Source organism: Drosophila grimshawi, unplaced genomic scaffold (genome assembly GCF_018153295.1).
Source record: "Drosophila grimshawi isolate 15287-2541.00 unplaced genomic scaffold, ASM1815329v1 contig_44, whole genome shotgun sequence".
In the NCBI taxonomy this organism is placed as follows: Eukaryota; Metazoa; Arthropoda; class Insecta; order Diptera; family Drosophilidae; genus Drosophila; species Drosophila grimshawi.
The window spans coordinates 6,400,662-6,419,480 of NW_025063240.1; the positions used below are offsets into that span (position 1 = coordinate 6,400,662).

Here is an 18,819-nt window from a genome sequence, read left to right on the forward strand (position 1 = left end):
TCACAAATGTGGAAATACCTACGCTACGCTCTGCCAATCGATTATCGTTTGCGTTATCGACTTTAACTAGGGTCACCATAAACATCGAACTTTGTGATAATTGAAATATTTATTTTCCTGAGTTTTGCAAGTTTTGCATTTATAAACTTAAAATGAATTCCTCGAGGGCAACAGGGTCTCACTGGAGCTACGATTTGCTGAAGCAAATGGTAATCGAAGGCTGCAGCAACAGAGACTTAAACGATCTCAAAGAATTGTTTGCCAGCGAAATTGGGACGCCCAGAAAAATGGATCGCATAAAAAGTGTCGCAGATCTCATTGATTGCCTAGAGCGCAGCGATCAAATAAACGAGGATAATGTGGAACCACTGCGATTACTTGGCAAAAATTTCACGCACTTCCAGCATGCACTTGACAGCTACGAAAAAACAGAAACCTCCAAATTGGTGGACATGCATTATCAGGAACAAAGATTGGCTGAAGAGTTCCAACAAAGATTGCATCTAAATCCACAGCGCGCTCCACAGCCATTTGCTGCAGCTACACAGCACTACGTAAATCCTGCGCAATTTACAGATGCAAAGCGATCCGCTGTCTACAATAAAATCGCCAAGGAATTGGGTCGCTCTTGGCGTGGTTTGGGTCGCCAGCTATGCATTGGCGAGGGCGAAATGGATGAGATAGAGTTGCGTTATCCGCAGGATTTAAAATCGCGCATTATGCGCCTGCTGCAGACGTACGAGGAGGATGAGTGCCATGATCCCAGGCAGCTGCTGGTGCATCTATGTAGGGCACTCGCCGATTGCGGGCGTAAAGATCTACGGAAGGCAGTGGAACAAATAATGTTCCACTAAACCTGACAAAACTGCGTTTCCATCTTTAAGAATAAAAAACATGTACATTTTCGTTTTTTAACCTTAAGTTTTTATTTATATTATATTTTTCGCAGTATTCCAAGAGAATAAAAAAGCGGAGCATTTGATGATCTGCACTACTTTTCTGATAACAATGGGGATTTTCGCGTTTCTTTCTGACTTTTTTTTTGTCGCATATTTTATCTTTTATGGTGCTATAACCAGAAATTAACACAAAATAGCTAAAACTGATGACAAATTTTGAAGAGCAGAGCGCATATTTGTTGTTGCTGTAGTTTTACAAAGTGTAGATCGATTTGACACTTGATCCCTGCTTGACCATCGTGTCCTTGTGCAGCTGATAATGCAGCAAATTCTGACGTCCCAGACGCAAAGCATCGCGCAGCTTGTGTCCAATTTCCAGAGCGGCCTCCTCATTGTTGCCATTGGCAGTCCAAATAGCTGAAAAATCCAATCGAAGATTGTATATATATATTCGATTATATATTATACCGGTTCTCTTACATATCTTGTTGCTCTTGCCACGAATATTGACGACAGCGCCGCAAATTTGATCGGAATGATCGAATGCTTCTCCAATCAAGCAAAGCAGCTAAGAGATGCAGGAAGAACATAGAAAATTGAATATAAAACTAAATTAAATATTGATGGATTATGAGTCAACGTACCACATCGAGCCACAAGTTATCCAAATCATTTTTGGAAGCTTTGGTAAGTGTGATCACCCAGCGACCACCCTGCTTATTGGCAGCATCCTCCCACATGGGACTGGAGAAAGAGGAAACCAATTAATGATTAATTCCCGCAACGATAAACAATTCAAATAATCTTACCGTATGCCCTTCTTGAAGAGGGAATAATCGCTGCCTAGTTTGATCTCCGATGGTGGCTTAATGTGATTGTATAGACTCCAAAAGTCTTCGACGGCATCGAAGCTGGTGATTTCATTTTGCATATCCTCCCAGGATTTGGTGCGATCATTCTCCAGATACCAGAGGGTCCATGTGTTTTGCAGCGGGTGTTTAAACAAATGTTCGGTGCGCACAGCTGCCCCGCCATCATCCGACTGCTGTTCCTCAATGTCCAGGGTTGTCTTTGGTTCCTCCTTGTTGTTGCCACCAGTGACTTCGACGGCGGCAGCTGGAGGAGCAGTGACTCCTGCTGCTGCTGCAGCAACAACAGTTGGTGGCGTCGATTCTGGGCGACCGGGTGCCACAGTCACCTGTTCATTGCTGGCAGCCACAGTGCTGCTCTATAAAAAAATAAGGGTAAAATATAAAATTAGCAGTCTTGTTTGTGTTGCTGCTTAAAGCGAATACTTTTGTAGGAATTTGATGTTTACTTTGAACATGGACTTGGGATTGGCAAAGTTCTTCATTCTGTGAAAGTCGCTCTGCATGTTGAGAGTATTTTTCGAGGCTTTCGCTGTTTACTGTTGTTGTTGCTGCTGGGGAGAGCGAGCTTTCACGAGATGTGTGCTGTGCTCAAGAGAGAGAGAGATGCGACGATCGCTGATTCACTTGCTGCTGCTTGTTTGTTTGCTTATGTGTGTGCGAGCGTGAAGCTTTTATTTTGTATGTATGTATATAACGGGGCCGGGTACACTTATTGCTTGCTTGCAGTATTTTTTTTTTATTCTCCCGTTGTTGTTGCTATTCGGTCAGCGAGAAGCTGTGCTGCTGACAAATAAAAATTTTGATTTTTTTGACACTACACTGACTTATTTCTTTTGGAGAGAAAAAAATATTAAATAAAACTTGGTCAGTGAATAATATTTTACTTTCAATAATAAAACACGAATCCTTTTCTGAGTTAGAAATTAAGCAAGAGAAATGAATGTGTTGCTTGCACGATAAAATTTACGACTACACAATAAGCAAATTCAACGCAGACACACGAACACACACGTACACAAGCACAACTGTCAGAATTTGGGCAGTCTGCTTGGATAATTTTTTTTTCTTAGGTTTTGAACACTTGTAAGAAAAAAAAGTGTATTTTCTTTGATAACGATTAACTGCAATAAGCTAACGAACTGAAATCAACTGTTCATTTGTCGTTTGCTGCTGCAATGAAAGTGGCGCGGACGCGTCGCAGTCGGCATGGCAAAAAAAAGAAGAAAGGAAAATTAACTGTAGTTTCTCTTGCTGGCTGTTGTTTGACGCTCTTTATTGCTCATTGCAGTAATTTACTGTTTCTGTTTCTGCTGCTTTTCACCTACTTTTTATGCTGCACACATGCACACATAATTACAGCTACAAATTCACACACACTTATATATATGACAAACACAAGCGAACGCGAACTATATGAGTGTGTAATCGCTGCGAATTCCAGCGACACCTTAGAAAGAGTGACGACAGAAGTGAACGCACAGCGTGCTTTTAAGAGCAAGAGAGCAAGCGAAAGCCCCGCAGCAACAGCAGCAATATATGCAAATGGTGAGAGTAAATTAGTAAGTTAGCGCGAGAAGAAAAACATTTACGATTTACGTATAAGAATTTACTACACTTTATTACGTTAATTACGGAACGAAAGAGCGTAAAGTGTGAACGTGCGTATATTTTAAATTGTATGAAAGAAAATGCAAATTTTGAAAATGCTAGCGATGACTTGCCACGCCAGCTGCACTCATATACTGTTCTCTATACCCCTTGCCATCCGCCCTTGCCCCTTCCTCTACCTCTTCCATGTCTTGTGCAACAGCCCTGTTTATCGACGACCCTGCCACACGGCTGGAAACCATGCGGTGAATGCTATTTGTCTTTTCTTACCTTTTCGCTCTCTGACACTACCATTTTGTCAACGGAGAGTTTATTTTTAAAAAATACTATATACGCACTCGATGGGCGTACTAAAACCGCGGTTAGTTTCGGTAAACGTTAAATAATTGCGTCTGGCTAACTTTGTAAGTCCAATACAGCGTGACCGCATCCAAAGCGACCTATGTGTATTTCTTATTATCTTGGTATTTTTCTTTTCAAAATTTGGCAGTAATTTTGCCATTGCTCCTGCTGGGCACACTGTTTTTCGACAGCTGGGTCGTACAACGATACATTTGCCCTTCAAAACATATGTTTTGTGTTAACAGTCGTTAAATATCAAAGCTTAATGTTATCTCGAGCTTTTTTAAGAGCAGCCAAACAAAAAAGCAAATTGAGCTGACTATTTAACAAACTTTAAATTGTAATTTATTTATTGCTGCTTCTTTTTGGCTTGCTCCGACTCGGCATTGACGTTAAGTTTGAAATCGATGGGTTTGTCATAACCCATAATGCGCACATAATGTTCGGGATCATCAAACAAAGCGGGATCAACAAAAAGCGGACGCTTCTTCACCAGAAACGAGGTAAACATGCCGGGTACCTCAGGCACAGTAACATCGCTGGTTCGAAACTTTGTCTGCAAATTAATAAATAAATAAAATATAAAATTTACTTTTATTCTCTCTCTCACTTTGATCTTCAGCAGTATGACGGATATCGTTGTGGCCGTATATTCATCTGTAACGGTATTGTAATGCAGTTCCGTTACATATTTCTTAGTGATGAAGTGCAGCAGCAAAGGCGTCACAAATGTGAAAAATCCGCCAATTGTGCAGAGGAAAATGCCCATGCCGGTGCCACCGATTTTCATGCCTTGCTCAAGCAGAATCGGTTGAGCTGCAATCCCCACCAAACTGGTGGTCAGTGAAAAGAGCTTGACGATTTTCATGCGAGGCGCCAGGGTTCCGTAATAGATGCGTTTCATGTTGGCGCCGGCGTCCCCAAAATCTTTTCCAGCTGTTTGCGTCCCTAGCCATCTTTGCTGTTCCAGCTGCTGATTTTGTTGTGGCCATTGTGAAGAGTTGTTCAGCACTGTTCTTGTCCAGCCACCAAATCCTTTGCTGGACTGCAGTTGAGCGTGGCGACTTGTATTTGACAGTAGTACAGCAAATTGTCTGCCGCACGGCAGGGCCGAGCGTAATGTAAACATTTAATTTAATTTCTAATTAAAAATAACTTGATTTAATGCTTTTTTCGTTTTTGTGCTCGGCACCTACGATTATTGAATAACAGCACACATTTTCAAAACAGCTGTGCTGTAAACGTAAATTGAGATATGTTGGCTGACAGTGCTCAATTTGCGCTGCGTGCGTGTCAACGTTGCAATGTGAATGCTTATTTTATTTGAACTTAGAGCGCCAGAATACTGTAATGTTGAATTGAAATTGTATTATTTACATTTCAAATTTGATTACCATGAAAACCGCAAATGCTGCTAGAGGAATATTTGTAAATGCCAAACAACATCTATTATTATTATCAAGGATAATTGATACTAAAAATTTCCATAAGCATCTTAATATATGTGTATATATATAATCTATCATTTTCTTAAAGGCAGTCTGCAATTTTGCACGCATGTTGTTGCACTAAATTGACAATCAATTTTTGGGGCGTGGCCATCGAGGCTGCAATAATGTGCATGCTATGAAAACCAAACATGAAAATAGCGCATGTAAATTCGAATTAATATGCTTGAATTAATGACAATCGACACATGCCACAATAAGGGTGATAAGTATATATATATATAAAAATATACATATATGTATATATATATTTAGGTATATGTATGTGCATTTGTGACATGCTACATGCAATTTGTCGCTGTTGTGTCGCAAACCGCAATTTTTTAATTTATTTGCCTTTTAATTGTTGAAATTAAATTGACCATTGACCAGCTTATGGTTACTTGCCACAATTTTCAATCTTTGCAAAAATTGCTTGAAATATTATATCATAAATAATGCCAAGCATAGAAAAACATTAAAATGTCCATAAAATTATTTCCAGTAAATTAACATCTTTATTATTGTTATTATTGTTATTATTATTGTTATTATTATTATTTTGTATTATTCTTACTACCATTATTAATATTGTAATTATAACTATTAATATATATATAATATATTATTTTTATTATGAAAATTATGTGCAAGAAATGCCCCAATCAGATTTTTGCTTTTTTATTGTTTTCTTTAAATACTTTCAGATTTATAGTTATTACGACTATTATTATTGTTATTTTGATATTCATATTATTTATTATTCTATAATCTATAACTATGTCAATTTCAAATAGCTTTAAGACCAACAGATGCCAAATTCATCCATTTATCTGCGCTCAGCCTTAAATAATAATAGTCAAATTTCAAAGTGACCAAAACTCATATTTGAGTTTGATTTTAAGTTGAATTCCTCCACACCCACTCCTATTGCACCCCATAGCGCCATCTATTGCTGAATCGGTCAACTGGTCTTCTGACATGTGCTGTTCATGCCATGCCCCGCTCCCCTCTCATGAACCTGACAGCAATGGGAATCCTTTTGTTATCCGTGCCTTTTGTTGTCATTTCATTATTGTTATTTCATGCATCGGATTCATTCGTCGTCACACACCAAACCCGCCCCCTCACCCTACTCATAGTTTGTTGTTGCTGCTTGGCAATTGTTTGGCCAAAAATTTCACATGCAGACGAGCCAAAATAATTCATTGCAAATAAAAAATGTGCAAGAGTGATAGATAGGGAGAGAGAGAGAGAGAGCGAGAGAGAGAGAGAGAGAGAGAGAGAGCAAGAGAGAGAGAGAGAGAGACAGAGAGAGAGAGAGAGAGAGAGAGAGAGAGAGAGAGAGAGGGAGGGAGAGAGAACGATGGATAAGTGCAGCAAGGCGTAAAGAGACGTGGAGTACGGGGGGATAGGGGAGTGGAAGTGGCAAATCGCATATTGCAAATGCAAATAGAGTTCAATTTATTATTGGTCACTACTCCTTTCTGTATATGTGTTAGCCGTAACTGATTAAAATATTTAATTTTTTGATTGCAATTTGCTTAATTTGATTTATACCAACATCTATATTTTTATGTTTGCTTATTAATTGATTTTATTATGTATAATTATTTAATTAATGTGCGCAATTTGTATGCAACAACTCAACAATGGCTCAGAAAAGTGCTCATTTACAAAAAATAACTCAAGGAAAATTGACTCTAGCATTTGTTTGACTGTTCGAGCCGACTCCTGCAACAAAGTTTGATGTTCGATGGCTGCTCAGGGGCAGCAACGGACTCGCATACAAAAAGCGTTGTGTGTATCCTGTAAAATGCAACATGTTGTGTGCGGTTCGATTCAATTTATACGAGTTGCGGTACCATTTTGGCTGCAACTTGAGTGCAACTTGATTGCAACTTGAGTAGAACTCTCGAAAGATTTAAAACTGATGTTTAAATTAGCCAAGTTAAGCGAGTAAGGAAAATGAGGTGTAATCGGATTTAGTTGCTCTTGCTTTGAGTGAAAAACTTTGTCAGCGCTCAAAAGGCAACTGTAAATGTAAATTTGAATTTAAATGTAATTACAATTAATATTATAATGAACCATGTTTCTTAACTGCAAAGTCAAACAATATAGGTGCGAGGAAAACATTAAAAAAATTCACACGCGCAAAAAAAAGTAGTTCGAATCGTAGTAAATTGTGTGCACCCCTCCCCTCCCCTCTTCAGCTAGACCTACAATGAATTATTTCAAATTCACATTAACACACGCAGCAGACAGAGAGTTAGGGCGCAGGTGTGTGTGTGTGTGTAAGAGAGTGAGAGCGAGGCAGAAACAGGAACAGAATCAGCGACGCATGCAGTTTCCATAGCAAATCAGAGATAGAGAGAGAGGGGTGTGAGTGTTGCGAAATGCTAAACTAAATGCTGCATTAATTACAGACTCTAAACTATGCACATATTTAAAAAGAATGCAAAACAAAAATGTGACCAGCGCACACACAAACCAAGCTCCTCAAATATGCACATTGCAAATACAAAAAAAAAGAAAATAAAACGAATTCGTCGCTCACACAGGTGGTAAATATGAAATACTCATATGCATATCTAGCTGCCTATGAAAATATGCTCCATTCATTGTTAGGCATTCGAATGCCAAGTTTTTTCATATTTTCCATCCTTTTTTCTGCGCATAACTCAGTCTTTTGACGCCGTACTTTGCTATTATTTTATTTCGTTACGTTACAATTTAACGGTTTTCTTTTTGTCCTTGTTGCTTTTGTAGTATTCCATAAATTGGTAGTTCATTTTGTGCACACTTTCGCATGGATAGTTAGTAAATTGGTTTATAATTTATACGCCTTACCGCGTGCCCAACGAGCCTGACTCATAATTCTAAACGTTTAATAAAGACAAATGTGCAGCAAGTGGGTCAATTTTGCGAGGCCACATAACTTTTGAAATATATGAGTGCGTACAGCAAGTACATGGCTGTAGCTAAATATGCCCAATTTCAAATATATATTGCAATAATTTTGATTTAAATTACAATTATGGTTTTGAATAAGCAACTACAAATAATGACGTGTTTATGGTATATAAACAACATTCCTATTTGCGCTGGTCAGTCAATGCTAAACGCATTCCTTTTTGATCTAATCAATCGATAAGTTGTCCTTAAGTTATCGCTTCAGCGCGCAACCGAGTTCATAATTGATACAATGCAAATCTGGTTGACAGATACGCAAAAATATAAGTGCAGCAAATTTGTAAAACATTTTCCAGAAATTAACTATTTTTAATTAAAACGTCGTTTTATCAAACTGCAGCCATTAGTCCCTTTTTTTTTTGGCCAAGCTGCTTGCTTCGGCCCTTTTCCAATTTTCTATTACCAACTTTTGTAGTTTTATATATTCTTTTTTGTTATATCTCCTTGGCGACGTGAGCAGGGCGTAAGTTTCACCGCTTCTATCAAAATAATTACTGACAAAGCCTTAAATATTAAATTACACAGTTATTTATTTTTGCATGGGCAAGAAGCTGCAACTAGTACTCGACACTGTCCTCTGCTCTTCTTCACTCCACTTCAGGCTGCAATGTCCTTGTCCGTGTCCCTGCTCTTGTCCTTGTTTCTGTCCGTGTCCTCGTCTATTCAAATACCTTCTCTGCTACTTGCCACTGTGCAGTGCCACACGCTGGTGTTTACTTTGCGGTTATTTTGAGGCAACGAAGTTGCACTTTTAACATTTGCCAGCCAGCAAAAGGAGGTTGTCCAAATGCGGCTGCGGTTGTCAATGTGGTTGTCAATGTGGTTGTTAGCTGTGGCTGTAGCAGTAGATATGGTTCTGGTTCTGGTTCTGGCTTGGTGTCATCGCTATTGACTGTCTGTCGCGAAATATGCTTAGTTGCTTACCGTAATCTAATGCAAATGCAATGAACCACAGGCGAACTGACTGTGTTTGTACCCTGAACCCCTTGAAAATGGGTGAAAAGGGTATAATGGTTTTGTGCAAATGCAGAAGGAAGCATTTTTGACCACAGAAAGCTGTGATATTCCTAATCAAGATCAACAGCCGAATCGATGTCGACACATGTATATATGAACTGTGCAGGGTATATCGAAGTCGATCTCGCTCGTCTACAGCATTTCTTTGTTTTCTTACTCTTTTTTTTTGCTGCTCAGCGCGCCTTGAAGTGTAATTTTATTAGGGTGCCTTCAATTTCAATAACTAACGAGGAGTTAAGAATGCTTTTATATCCTGTGCAACGCAGAGAAAGTTTCATTTCCGTTTCAATAAAGAGCTAATATTCTTGCGTCGCTTCAGATATGTTAAGGACTTAACAGTTGGTATTTAAGTTAACGTTTAATCTAATCAAGTGTACCCACTAGTCAAGCTCCGTCTTCACTGGAACACTCTTAGTATGCCTGTCCAGATGCATCTGTATGCCCTTCTTCGTTTTTGCTTTCCGACCTTCAAGCTGTCTGCCAGCATTTAAATCAAAATTAAACCCCGAAAATAAGCTCGTAACGCAGTGTTAGCAAAGTGTGCGAGGAAGCGGCATTTGTAGCATGCAACTGTCAAGTGTCTAAACTCGAATTTTAGTCGTCGCCACTCACTGCTCGCTGTTGTTCTACGTTGCGTATACGAAATGCTTCTGTCTATGTTTTTGTCCTGCGTTGCAGCAGACAGGGTGTGTGTGGTGATTTAATAAAAATATATGAGAAAACCGGCATTACAGTTAGAGTATCTAAACAAGCAGAAAAAAATCGCCACAAATTTTTGATTTCTTTTCATTATTGCTGGTAAGGGTGACTCAACCTATTATTTGGGAAGTATATTTCAAATTTCTATTTTTCAGGGTGTTGTTTTCTGTATATAGAAGAATTGTTTTTTTTTTGTTACTTATATTATTTTTTAATGACTTCCAACTGAGCGAAGGCAGAGAACAGCTAAACTGTAAAATAAAAGTCGAGTCAGTTAAATTCATTACTTGTTTCTGAATTTTAGAAAGTAATTAGGATTTGCATTTCTAGTTCTTTAAAATGCATTTCTTAATTGTAGAAAGTATTTTAAATATAAAGAAAACCACCATTTTGTAAATTTAGAGCAAGCCATATTAAGTTTTCTTCACAGACTTAAAGATTATTTCCAAAAATAAGAAAAACTTTCTGGTTTTCAAGGCGATTTTCTAAAAAAAAATTTTCTGAGTGTACACACATACATCGTCCTGGACTTCATTGGCTTTGTGCCTTTTTCAGCTCACTTCAAGCGTTACAAATTCAGCTTTAAGCGTTCTGACGCTAAGTAGTTGATGGGTGTTGGTGTGTTATAGAGTAACCGGAACAGTAGAAGCATCATAGCATCAGTAGCATCAGCTGCTCCACACTTCGTTGGCCACCAAGGGAATGCACATTTGAGTGCACTCCTATATTATGATTTTAGAACATATCAAAAGTTATAGTTAAAGAGTCACTGAATAGCACACACATATTTTGGTTTATGTGTAGTGGAATATTTATATGTTTATGTATATTTATATATATATAAAATATATATATATATATAATATATATATATATATATAAATATATATATAATATATATATATATATATTGGCCCCCCCATTGTCGCAGCACATCTCCTTCCGGCACTTTGGCTTCGTTGACTGCTTGATTCTTGTCTGCTCGCTTCAATTTAGCTGGAAGCTAGAAGCTGTTTTTGTGTCCTCGTCACATACGCATCCTTGAAGCTAAATTGAAGTGTTTGCGCTGAGCGCACAAGTGGCCAAAATGCGCATGAAAATGACTTGAGCTGCATGAAAATTCTGACAGCGCCGAAATGTCGATGAGCGTTGCGTGCAACAGCAACACCAGCAGGAGCAACGGGACAAACGTCGGCTATAGAAATGGAAATGATAATGGAAGCAGCACCAGAAGGTGGCAGGGCCACGAATTGTTGTAACAGGAACAGGAAGAGGAACAGGAATATGAATACGGATGATGTAACGCATCAGAGTTTGACTTTAATATTGCATTTTGCTCATATGAGTACACTCAAAGAAAATCACAATGCATTTTTGAATTTCGTCCTCAAAATTAGAATGAATTGCTTGTTTTCCGAGATAATTAGATTAATATTAGAAAATATGTTTTAGAAATTTGAAAAGCTTTCTTTTATATTAAAATAATAATGATTATTAACAATATCAGCAACAAGAAAGCTAATTTTAGAATTCTTTTTACACTTATGAAATAAAACTCTGAAAATTAGCCATATTTTTTCTAAATTTTTAGAAAATTGTACAATGAAATTAAGAAAAGAAAGACCATGATTTTTAGAAATATACTTTCTTAAAAATATGATGGGTTACCCTTAGCGGCAAAACTAAGGCGGATTTCTAAAATGCAGGCTGACTTTTTTTCTGAGTGTATACCAATTTCGCGCACAACACGACTTATGCATAAAACAGGAATAATAAATACCTAATGAATGAGAACCACAATTTAAATTGCAAGACTTATGTTGCTGCTGCTGTTGCTGTTGCAAAGGAGTCCGTGGCAACCAGATGCCAATTAGTTGCTACTTCAACTTCAGCTTCAGCTTTCGGCTCTTTAAATCTCAGCTAGTCGGTTTGGTGAGGTTAAGTCTTGCTTAAGCGAACTTTATTCATTAGCTGTGGCGCCCAACGTTTTACTCCCACAAAATCCAAAAGACATCAACAGAACTTGTAGCACTCGTAAGCGAAAAAAGTTTCTTATGAAATTTAAGCAAGTTGTCATAAAAATGTTCGCACCCAAATCGCATTACAAGAAACGAGCCACCCAACCTCAACCAACTACCCACTAAATAACCCTAGCGAATGCACCGAATACCCAATTTCACAGCAAAGTTCTGGGGCTAAAATCCACTGCGGTTGCAACTTTTGCTCTTTCCGGTTGTAAGTACGAAGGCCGGAGACGGAGATGTCCTCCTGACTGCAGCTGCAGTTGCAGCTGCAGCTGTTTCTACAATATTGCTGTACTGTTGTTAGTCACAAGTTTTTCGGCTGCCACAATTGACACCTTTGCTCTGTGAGTGAAGTGAACTCAGTTGAGTTGAGCTCTGTTGAGTTAAGTTCAGTTGAGTTCAGGTCTTTAAGGTTGCCAGAGATTTGTCAATTAATTTGTACAAAACGCGTTGCCTATTCTCAGGCGCAACACGAATGCAATGCCAAAAACTAGTTGAGAATCAGAGGCGCCTGTTGTTATTGCCAGGTGCTCCAAAAACTTTGCATCGCAATTTAAAACAGTGGAGACAGCGGACACATTGTTTTCGCAGGATGACACAAACTAAACGTGCCCAATGCGAAATTCTACAAAATGCGCATAGCTAAAGAGAACAAAAATCAAAAACGAAGAAACAACACCGATTATATACCCTTGCTGAACAGAATTGACCAGCTCACCTGATATTATATATTAATCAGATTTTCATATCCCTACGCATGTATCTTTGAAGCAATATAAACCACGTAAATTGTGGATAGGTCAGAATAAGATTAAGAAAAAAGTTTTTCATACAAGCATTAAACTTTTCACTGACAACATTTTCCGATTTCCGATTTATATCTATATTAATTCTCTATTAATATATGAAAATACACTCTTCTAAAATATTCCAAGAAATTCCCGTTTTATATTTGTGATAAACAAGTTAATAAATAATTATTTTAACGTTGTACTGCATTTTTTTGTATATTAACTCTGCATTAAAACTTGAAAATAACTTTTCTGATACATTATGAAAAAATCACATTTGTTATGTAGACTTTTTTAATATAATCATTTGATCCCGAGTCACTTACGAGAAAAATAGAATACCCTCTGCAAGGGTATGAAAAATGGAAAGTTTTCGTTAAGCTGCAGCGTGCAGCTAAAGTCCTTTTTATTTTAATTAAACAGATGAGCAGCAATTAGCGAAATAAATTTGACAATTTAGCAAATGGATGTTATACGTTGGCCAGAAATGCGGGCCAACTAAATTGGTGCTTACTATATAAGTAAGCAAAGTCATATATATATATATATATATGTATTTGACTCACGAAATTAGAACTTGAACAGCAAAATTGGCACGGTTAAGTTAGTTGGCTTATTTGTATTGGCCTGTCCCATAAAAATAGTTGTATAAAACTCACTTAAATACAAGTTAACAGTCGTGCGGATGCGACTACAGTTTTCCCTTGCTTTTCAGCACATTTTGCAACAGCTGAGCTGCGTTTTTGTGACGCCTCCTCGAGTTGGCTTTGTTGCGGCTTTCGCTCCCTATTTTCTCGTGGTTTTTGCGGTTTGGTTCTTTTTTTTTTTATGACATTTTATATTCATTTCGACTTTAATTGGGGGAGCTTACTTGCATTTTCATTGTCACTTTAGGATTTGCTCACAGCCAAAACTGAGCAAATGGATTGCATTCTATACTGTACCACGTTATATCTGCTGTACTTCTGCATTTCATTACGAAAGTTTTTTAATTAAATTACTGTGAAGAACATCTGTGTCAAGTTGAGGTCGTGTTTTTCCCTTTTTTTTTTATTTCGGCGCAATTCTCGTTTGAATTAACATAATGTGAAATCTATTATAAAGAGTTAGCCTTAGGGGCACAAACTCGCGACTCATAGTAATGGCATCTATCGCCAACGGTGAATCCCCTGCACAATTACGGGCATGATGTAATCAAGACTCATATGTAAGTTCCCGCAAGTAATAAAGACAAAGAATCTGATAATTGGCTCTATATGTTGGGTAGTCTAATACATTTTTCCAAAATAGTATTAAAATAGTATGCCTACAATATATAATATGTTTTAAAGTGGTATTTATTTATTTAATGTCGACAAATATCAGTCGACACTGAAAAATACAAAAATTAATAAATAAACTAAATTAAATTAAAAAAAAAGGTCTATTTTATTTCCAATCATAAAAAAGGAATATTTAAGGGTATTTAATTGCAAAATTGGCTGATATTTGGTGCATGGATTGGGCAATGCCCAGAAGAAACCCAATACAACGAAAAAATAAAGAAATAATAATAATAAAGAAATAATTAAATATTTTTTTATAGCTCATAAAACCAACAAAAAAAAAGGTAAAAATTTGTTTTGGAAAATTACTTTAATTGTATTTCGACATTCTCTACTCTATCTATTTAAAAATCAAACTATATCGAACTATCTATATTTTAAAACAAATTAATGTACGTAAATAAAATGAATTTAAATTACAACCTTATTTTTCTATTTTATTAAAAAGCTTTCCGGTTGTTGTAAAAGCACCATCAACTCTTTAATTCCAATCGAAAACAGTTAAGGCAACCCTCGCAAAAAATAGAATATGTATTCATGTTTTCATTTGTGACGTGTGCTCAGAAAAATCACCACAGATTCAGATAATGTGGTCTAGAGGCGAGAGCAATTCGCTGCTTATCAGGAGGTGTCAATAAGTTCAGACCCCATTCCCGAGCACGCCTCAGTCGCTTGCCAACCATCGAGTCGAGATGAGCTCCGCGTGGAAGTTGTTTGCATTTGTCGTTTGCCTGGCTGTCGGCCCAGCTGTCCAAGCTGGATCGGAGCTGCCCATTGTCTCGCGGCAAGAATGGCGAGCTCGAGCGCCCAGCGGAGAGATGACAGCGATGACGCTGCCATTGGCTCGTGCTGTTATTGCTCACACGGCTGGGCGTGGTTGCAGTGATGACGTGAGCTGTGATAACCTGGTACGCAGCATTCAGTCATACCAAATGACGAGAGCGAAGTATTCGGATATTAGTTATCATTATCTGATCGGAGGCAACGGGCGTATCTACGAGGGACGCAGTCCAAGTCAACAGGGCGCCATTGCAGCGGGTAACAATGCGGGCAGTTTGGCCATTTCCTTTATGGGCAACTTTGATGAGGAGCCGCCAACGGATGCGGCACTGGCTGCTGGCCAAGCCTTGCTGACGCACGCTGTGGACAAGGGGCAGCTGGTCGAGGAGTATCAGTTGATGGGACATCGCCAGTTGAGCGCCACGAAAAGTCCCGGCGATGCACTCTATCTAATTATTCAGAAGTGGCCGCATTATGACAGCAATTTAATAATTTAAGGTTGTTATTAGATTTCGACACGTAAAGACCTCTCCTTACACATTTATTGTAAATATAATTATGTATAATTTGTTGCTTGCTTAAATACGAATACTAAACTTTTAATTTTGTTAATCTGTTTTCTTATTTCTTTTTTGTCGTTTTGTGTTTTTCTTTTTGTTTATATTTTTGTTTTCTTTCATCTCTCGCATCTTTGCACGCCTTATCATGCACAAAAGCTCCCCGGGAGCACTGGGCCACAATAGAGATTTGAGACATCACATAGCATTCACTGAACTTTCAAAAAAAAAAACATAATTGAGAAAAAACCTAATAAAATAAAATAAGATAAAGAGCCTATACTAACTTTACAGAACCTTACGAGAAGCACAGAAGCAAAAGAACAGCTCACTTAATGCATTAGTAAATCGAGAAAGAGGCAAACAACTATGGTCTGTTTTTTGTTTTGTTTAGCAACATAACCAATGCTAATGCCAATTCAGATACAGTTATCGATAAAGATTTAGTAAATAGAAATAGAAAACAAGGAACTATACAAAAATTCGTAAAGTACTTAGATTAAAATTTCACTAATATACTAATATAAACTCCCATTCGTAGTCGCATTGCCATTGCCATTGCTGTTGCCATTGCCATTCTGCTGCTGTGCACCCACAATGGGCAGCTGGAGCAGCCAGTCTCGCTTGGCTTGGCCCTCGGGCGTATCGCCACGCTGGGCGCCCAGCGTCTGAAAGCAGGTCGTCGGGCAAACGCTTGGCGTGAATTCGGCACGTTCGCGCAACTCCTCCTCGGTGGCCAGCATTATGCAATCTTCGTCGATATCCTCACTGTCCACATAGGCGGGTTGTTGCTGCTCGATGCCGCCACGTTGTTGCACTATGCTGTCGCTGTTGCGCCGAAACGATTCGTCCGTCTTCCGCAGGAAATTGTAGAGAGCCACACAGCCCAGGACCACCTCGCCGATGTGTTTCTCGCTGACGCGCAATGGCTGCGCTAGTATTGGGAATATATTGCACAATATGCGCATCGTTTGCTCCGCATGAGCATTGATCTGTTCGAGCGCCTCATACGCAGCACTCTCCTTGGCTATGTTCCGTGTGCTGACCATGTAGGATGTGCTCGGCAGCACCGCATCACCGGCCAAATAGTAACCTTTGTGTTGGGGCTTCGATTGCGCCTCGAGTGTCTGCATTTTGCGCTCGATTAGCTCAACGGCAGTGGTCTGGTTATAGATATCATTGGGACGACTATTTGTCGCACGCTCCACTTTCACATATTGGAAATTGTTGTCCGCATCGACGATGGCCGTAAAGATGACGGCGGCGGCACGTTTGCGATCATCGTTGCTGCTAACATTGTTTTGGAGCTGAATGCTGCGCATGAATAGATTGCCCACACACTGGGGCAGGTTGTGTTTGCGCTCCATATCGGTGGCAGCGTTTCGCCACTGCTCATCAGTCTTTGGTAGTGTCACGTATTGGTCCTTGAGGTGCTCGTAGAAGCCCAGACAGATATTGGCAATCATTTCGTTTATCACAAATTTGGAGGCACGGAAGCAGTAGTTTCGACAAGAATGCACTTCACCTGCAACAAAACATTACAATTGGATTTATATCTATATCTACATAATTAAAAAAAATCAATTCATCGATTTAGTCAGTGATTCCTTACCCGTTGCCAAATACTTGAGCGTTATGGCCAGTCGCTCCTCAGCGCTGAAGGATTTCTTTTTGCGCTGTGGCGCATACTGACTGATGATGGGCTCCAGTTTCTGCACCAGATACCGAAACTGGCTCTCAGTTATGGCTAGGAAGTAATTCAGATGATAGCACTCGTCCTTGCGCGACTGCAGCTCGCTGAGCAGATTCTCTTTGCTGAGAAATTCCGATTGATTTTTTCGCAGCCACTCTTTGGTCCATTCGAGACGACGCCGCGTATTCAAAATGCCAGCCAGATCGAGTGCGCTGATTTTCGACGTTTGCGGCCGTGAGAGTATTGAGGTGCGTGCCGCACCCCCTGCACCCGTTGTTGCAGCACTGCCATTGTTGGCACTGCCGATTACATTCAGTCCATTTGCTGTATCGTTGCGCTCTCCAGTTCCAGCACCAGTAGCAGGAGGGGCGTTGCCGATGCCATTGCCGTTGATGTTGCCATTGCCGCTGCTATCGTTGCCATTGCCATTGCCATTGTCCTGCGTGACCCCGATAGCGACGGCCACGCCCACGCCCACCTGATGACTGCCAACGCCGCCAGCAGAGGAGACGACGCCACCGCCGCCGCCGACGACGCTGCTACTGCTATTCACATTCGTGCCACCGTCGCGCTCGCGCAGCACCCCAATCACTTTTAGTTTGATTTTTTCCATTTGCCTGGGAATTGGATACAACGAGAAATTATTATGTGCATATCCCCATCAACAAAAAACCCAGTTCGTCGTCAGTTGCTCGTCCCCGCCCCGCCCATTGTCAGCCACACACTCGCCCGCCCTCGTGTACAGGGTTGTCGCAATCGTGTGAGTGTGTGTGGTGTGTGTGTGTGTGGCGTTTTGTGCAACAAATCGATTTTTTTACTCACCCTCAATCTCCGCCGCTGCGTCGAACTGCCTTTCGCTGCTGCTGCTGCTGCTGCTCCCGTTCCTTCGTCGCGTTCGTCGTCGCCGTTGTTGTCGTTGTTTTTGCTGTCGTTGCTGTGTGTATAACCAGTTTCGTTCTTGAAGGGGGGAATGGGGCGGGTGGAACCCAGTTGTTTTTTGGGGGGCTGTTGTATAATTTACTAGTGTTTGCACCAATATCCCAGCATTCGTTTGTTATCTTTATCTTTCGAGAATTTCACAAATTTCACACGTCGATTTTTAGGTTTTACATCTGTCATCTGACTTCTTCTTGGCTTCTTTCAGCTCAATACGAAATGCGACGACAGCAGCAGCAACGACAACGTATCTGAGGTTTTCTTTTTTGTTGTTTTTTTGTTTGTCAGCAATTGCATAGCCCGTTTGTGCGTTGACTTTGTCAAAATTTTGGTTTATTTTGGCTCCAATTGTATATTCTTATTAGCCAAATAATTGTATTGAACACCTCATTTTTCTGCTCAATTTTTTCACTGTGCTGTTTGCCTTTTTTCCAATTTTCTATTCCATACGCACGAAGTATTGCTTGTTCGCTTCGTCTTGCTGCTTCGTCAGCTGTTGCTTTCGTCGTCAGCTGTAATGTGTGCGCTGCGCAGGGTTGCCGAGCACATATGTCAAACGAACCAGTTCGAACTGCTACTGCAGAGCTGGTTTATTGTATTAAATCTGTTTAATTTTTTAATATAATAAATAAAAATGTTACATTTATATAAATAATTAAAAATAGATAAGTTAAAGAGCTACATTTGTACGAGCTTTGGTAAATATGATAAAATGTGAGCCTACAATATTACTGTATCGTAAATAAAATGGATTAATACAAACTAAAATAATACTGCACATAAATGTATTTACAAGTTTTTTTGATTTTATGTGAA

The 18,819-nt window shown here is 39.3% G+C and overlaps 5 protein-coding genes across 6 annotated transcripts; 2 read left to right on the plus strand and 3 right to left on the minus strand.

The window, feature by feature from the left end:
* Window positions 1-90: 90 nt before the first annotated feature.
* On the plus strand, window positions 91-911 carry LOC6558978 (fas-associated death domain protein). The gene has a single exon (XM_001985045.3). It carries the CDS (start codon window positions 153-155, stop codon window positions 852-854), a length of 702 nt encoding a protein of 233 aa, XP_001985081.1. The 5' UTR covers window positions 91-152; the 3' UTR covers window positions 855-911.
* LOC6558982 (eukaryotic translation initiation factor 4E1) lies at window positions 902-3,824 on the minus strand. Of its 2 annotated transcripts, none has more exons than XM_032743285.2 (5): window positions 3,650-3,824; window positions 1,709-2,127; window positions 1,544-1,643; window positions 1,380-1,467; window positions 902-1,316 (listed from the first exon to the last, which is right to left on the minus strand). In XM_032743285.2, the coding sequence occupies exons 1-5, from the start codon at window positions 3,671-3,673 to the stop codon at window positions 1,153-1,155; spliced, it is 795 nt and encodes a 264-aa protein (XP_032599176.1). In that variant the 5' UTR covers window positions 3,674-3,824; the 3' UTR covers window positions 902-1,152. The 2 variants fall into 2 exon arrangements, with proteins under 2 accessions (XP_032599176.1, XP_001985080.1); XM_001985044.3 differs by lacking the exon at window positions 3,650-3,824 and adding an exon at window positions 2,218-2,815.
* A 213-nt stretch (window positions 3,825-4,037) lies between these two features.
* LOC6558985 (transmembrane protein 70 homolog, mitochondrial) lies at window positions 4,038-4,930 on the minus strand. The gene is made up of 2 exons (XM_001985043.3): window positions 4,332-4,930; window positions 4,038-4,277 (listed from the first exon to the last, which is right to left on the minus strand). Exons 1-2 carry the CDS (start codon window positions 4,848-4,850, stop codon window positions 4,071-4,073), a joined length of 726 nt encoding a protein of 241 aa, XP_001985079.1. The 5' UTR covers window positions 4,851-4,930; the 3' UTR covers window positions 4,038-4,070.
* Window positions 4,931-14,655: 9,725 nt separating this feature from the next.
* Window positions 14,656-15,332, plus strand: LOC6558990 (peptidoglycan-recognition protein SD). The gene has a single exon (XM_001985042.3). The coding sequence runs from the start codon at window positions 14,730-14,732 to the stop codon at window positions 15,312-15,314; it is 585 nt and encodes a 194-aa protein (XP_001985078.1). The 5' UTR covers window positions 14,656-14,729; the 3' UTR covers window positions 15,315-15,332.
* Window positions 15,333-15,402: 70 nt separating this feature from the next.
* On the minus strand, window positions 15,403-18,502 carry LOC6558996. Its single transcript, XM_001985041.3, has 3 exons — window positions 17,890-18,502; window positions 16,987-17,684; window positions 15,403-16,899 (listed from the first exon to the last, which is right to left on the minus strand). The coding sequence occupies exons 2-3, from the start codon at window positions 17,678-17,680 to the stop codon at window positions 15,893-15,895; spliced, it is 1,701 nt and encodes a 566-aa protein (XP_001985077.1). The 5' UTR covers window positions 17,681-17,684; window positions 17,890-18,502; the 3' UTR covers window positions 15,403-15,892.
* Window positions 18,503-18,819: the final 317 nt, after the last annotated feature.

What these genes read in the sequence shown, in the direction of transcription:
- LOC6558990 (XM_001985042.3), top strand. Translation starts at nt 14,730, where the DNA reads ATGAGCTCCGCGTGGAAGTTGTTTGCATTTGTCGTTTGCCTGGCTGTC.
- LOC6558982 (XM_001985044.3), bottom strand. Translation starts at nt 2,274, where the DNA reads ATGCAGAGCGACTTTCACAGAATGAAGAACTTTGCCAATCCCAAGTCC. An exon ending in CTCTTCAAGAAGGGCATACG is followed by an intron (nt 1,644 to 1,708) that starts GTAAGATTATTT and finishes CTCTTTCTCCAG; the next exon opens with TCCCATGTGGGAGGATGCTG. An exon ending in TGGCAAGAGCAACAAGATAT is followed by an intron (nt 1,317 to 1,379) that starts GTAAGAGAACCG and finishes TGGATTTTTCAG; the next exon opens with CTATTTGGACTGCCAATGGC.
- LOC6558985 (XM_001985043.3), bottom strand. Translation starts at nt 4,850, where the DNA reads ATGTTTACATTACGCTCGGCCCTGCCGTGCGGCAGACAATTTGCTGTA. An exon ending in TCATACTGCTGAAGATCAAA is followed by an intron (nt 4,278 to 4,331) that starts GTGAGAGAGAGA and finishes ATTAATTTGCAG; the next exon opens with ACAAAGTTTCGAACCAGCGA.
- LOC6558996 (XM_001985041.3), bottom strand. Translation starts at nt 17,680, where the DNA reads ATGGAAAAAATCAAACTAAAAGTGATTGGGGTGCTGCGCGAGCGCGAC. An exon ending in GCTCAAGTATTTGGCAACGG is followed by an intron (nt 16,900 to 16,986) that starts GTAAGGAATCAC and finishes GTTTTGTTGCAG; the next exon opens with GTGAAGTGCATTCTTGTCGA.
- LOC6558978 (XM_001985045.3), top strand. Translation starts at nt 153, where the DNA reads ATGAATTCCTCGAGGGCAACAGGGTCTCACTGGAGCTACGATTTGCTG.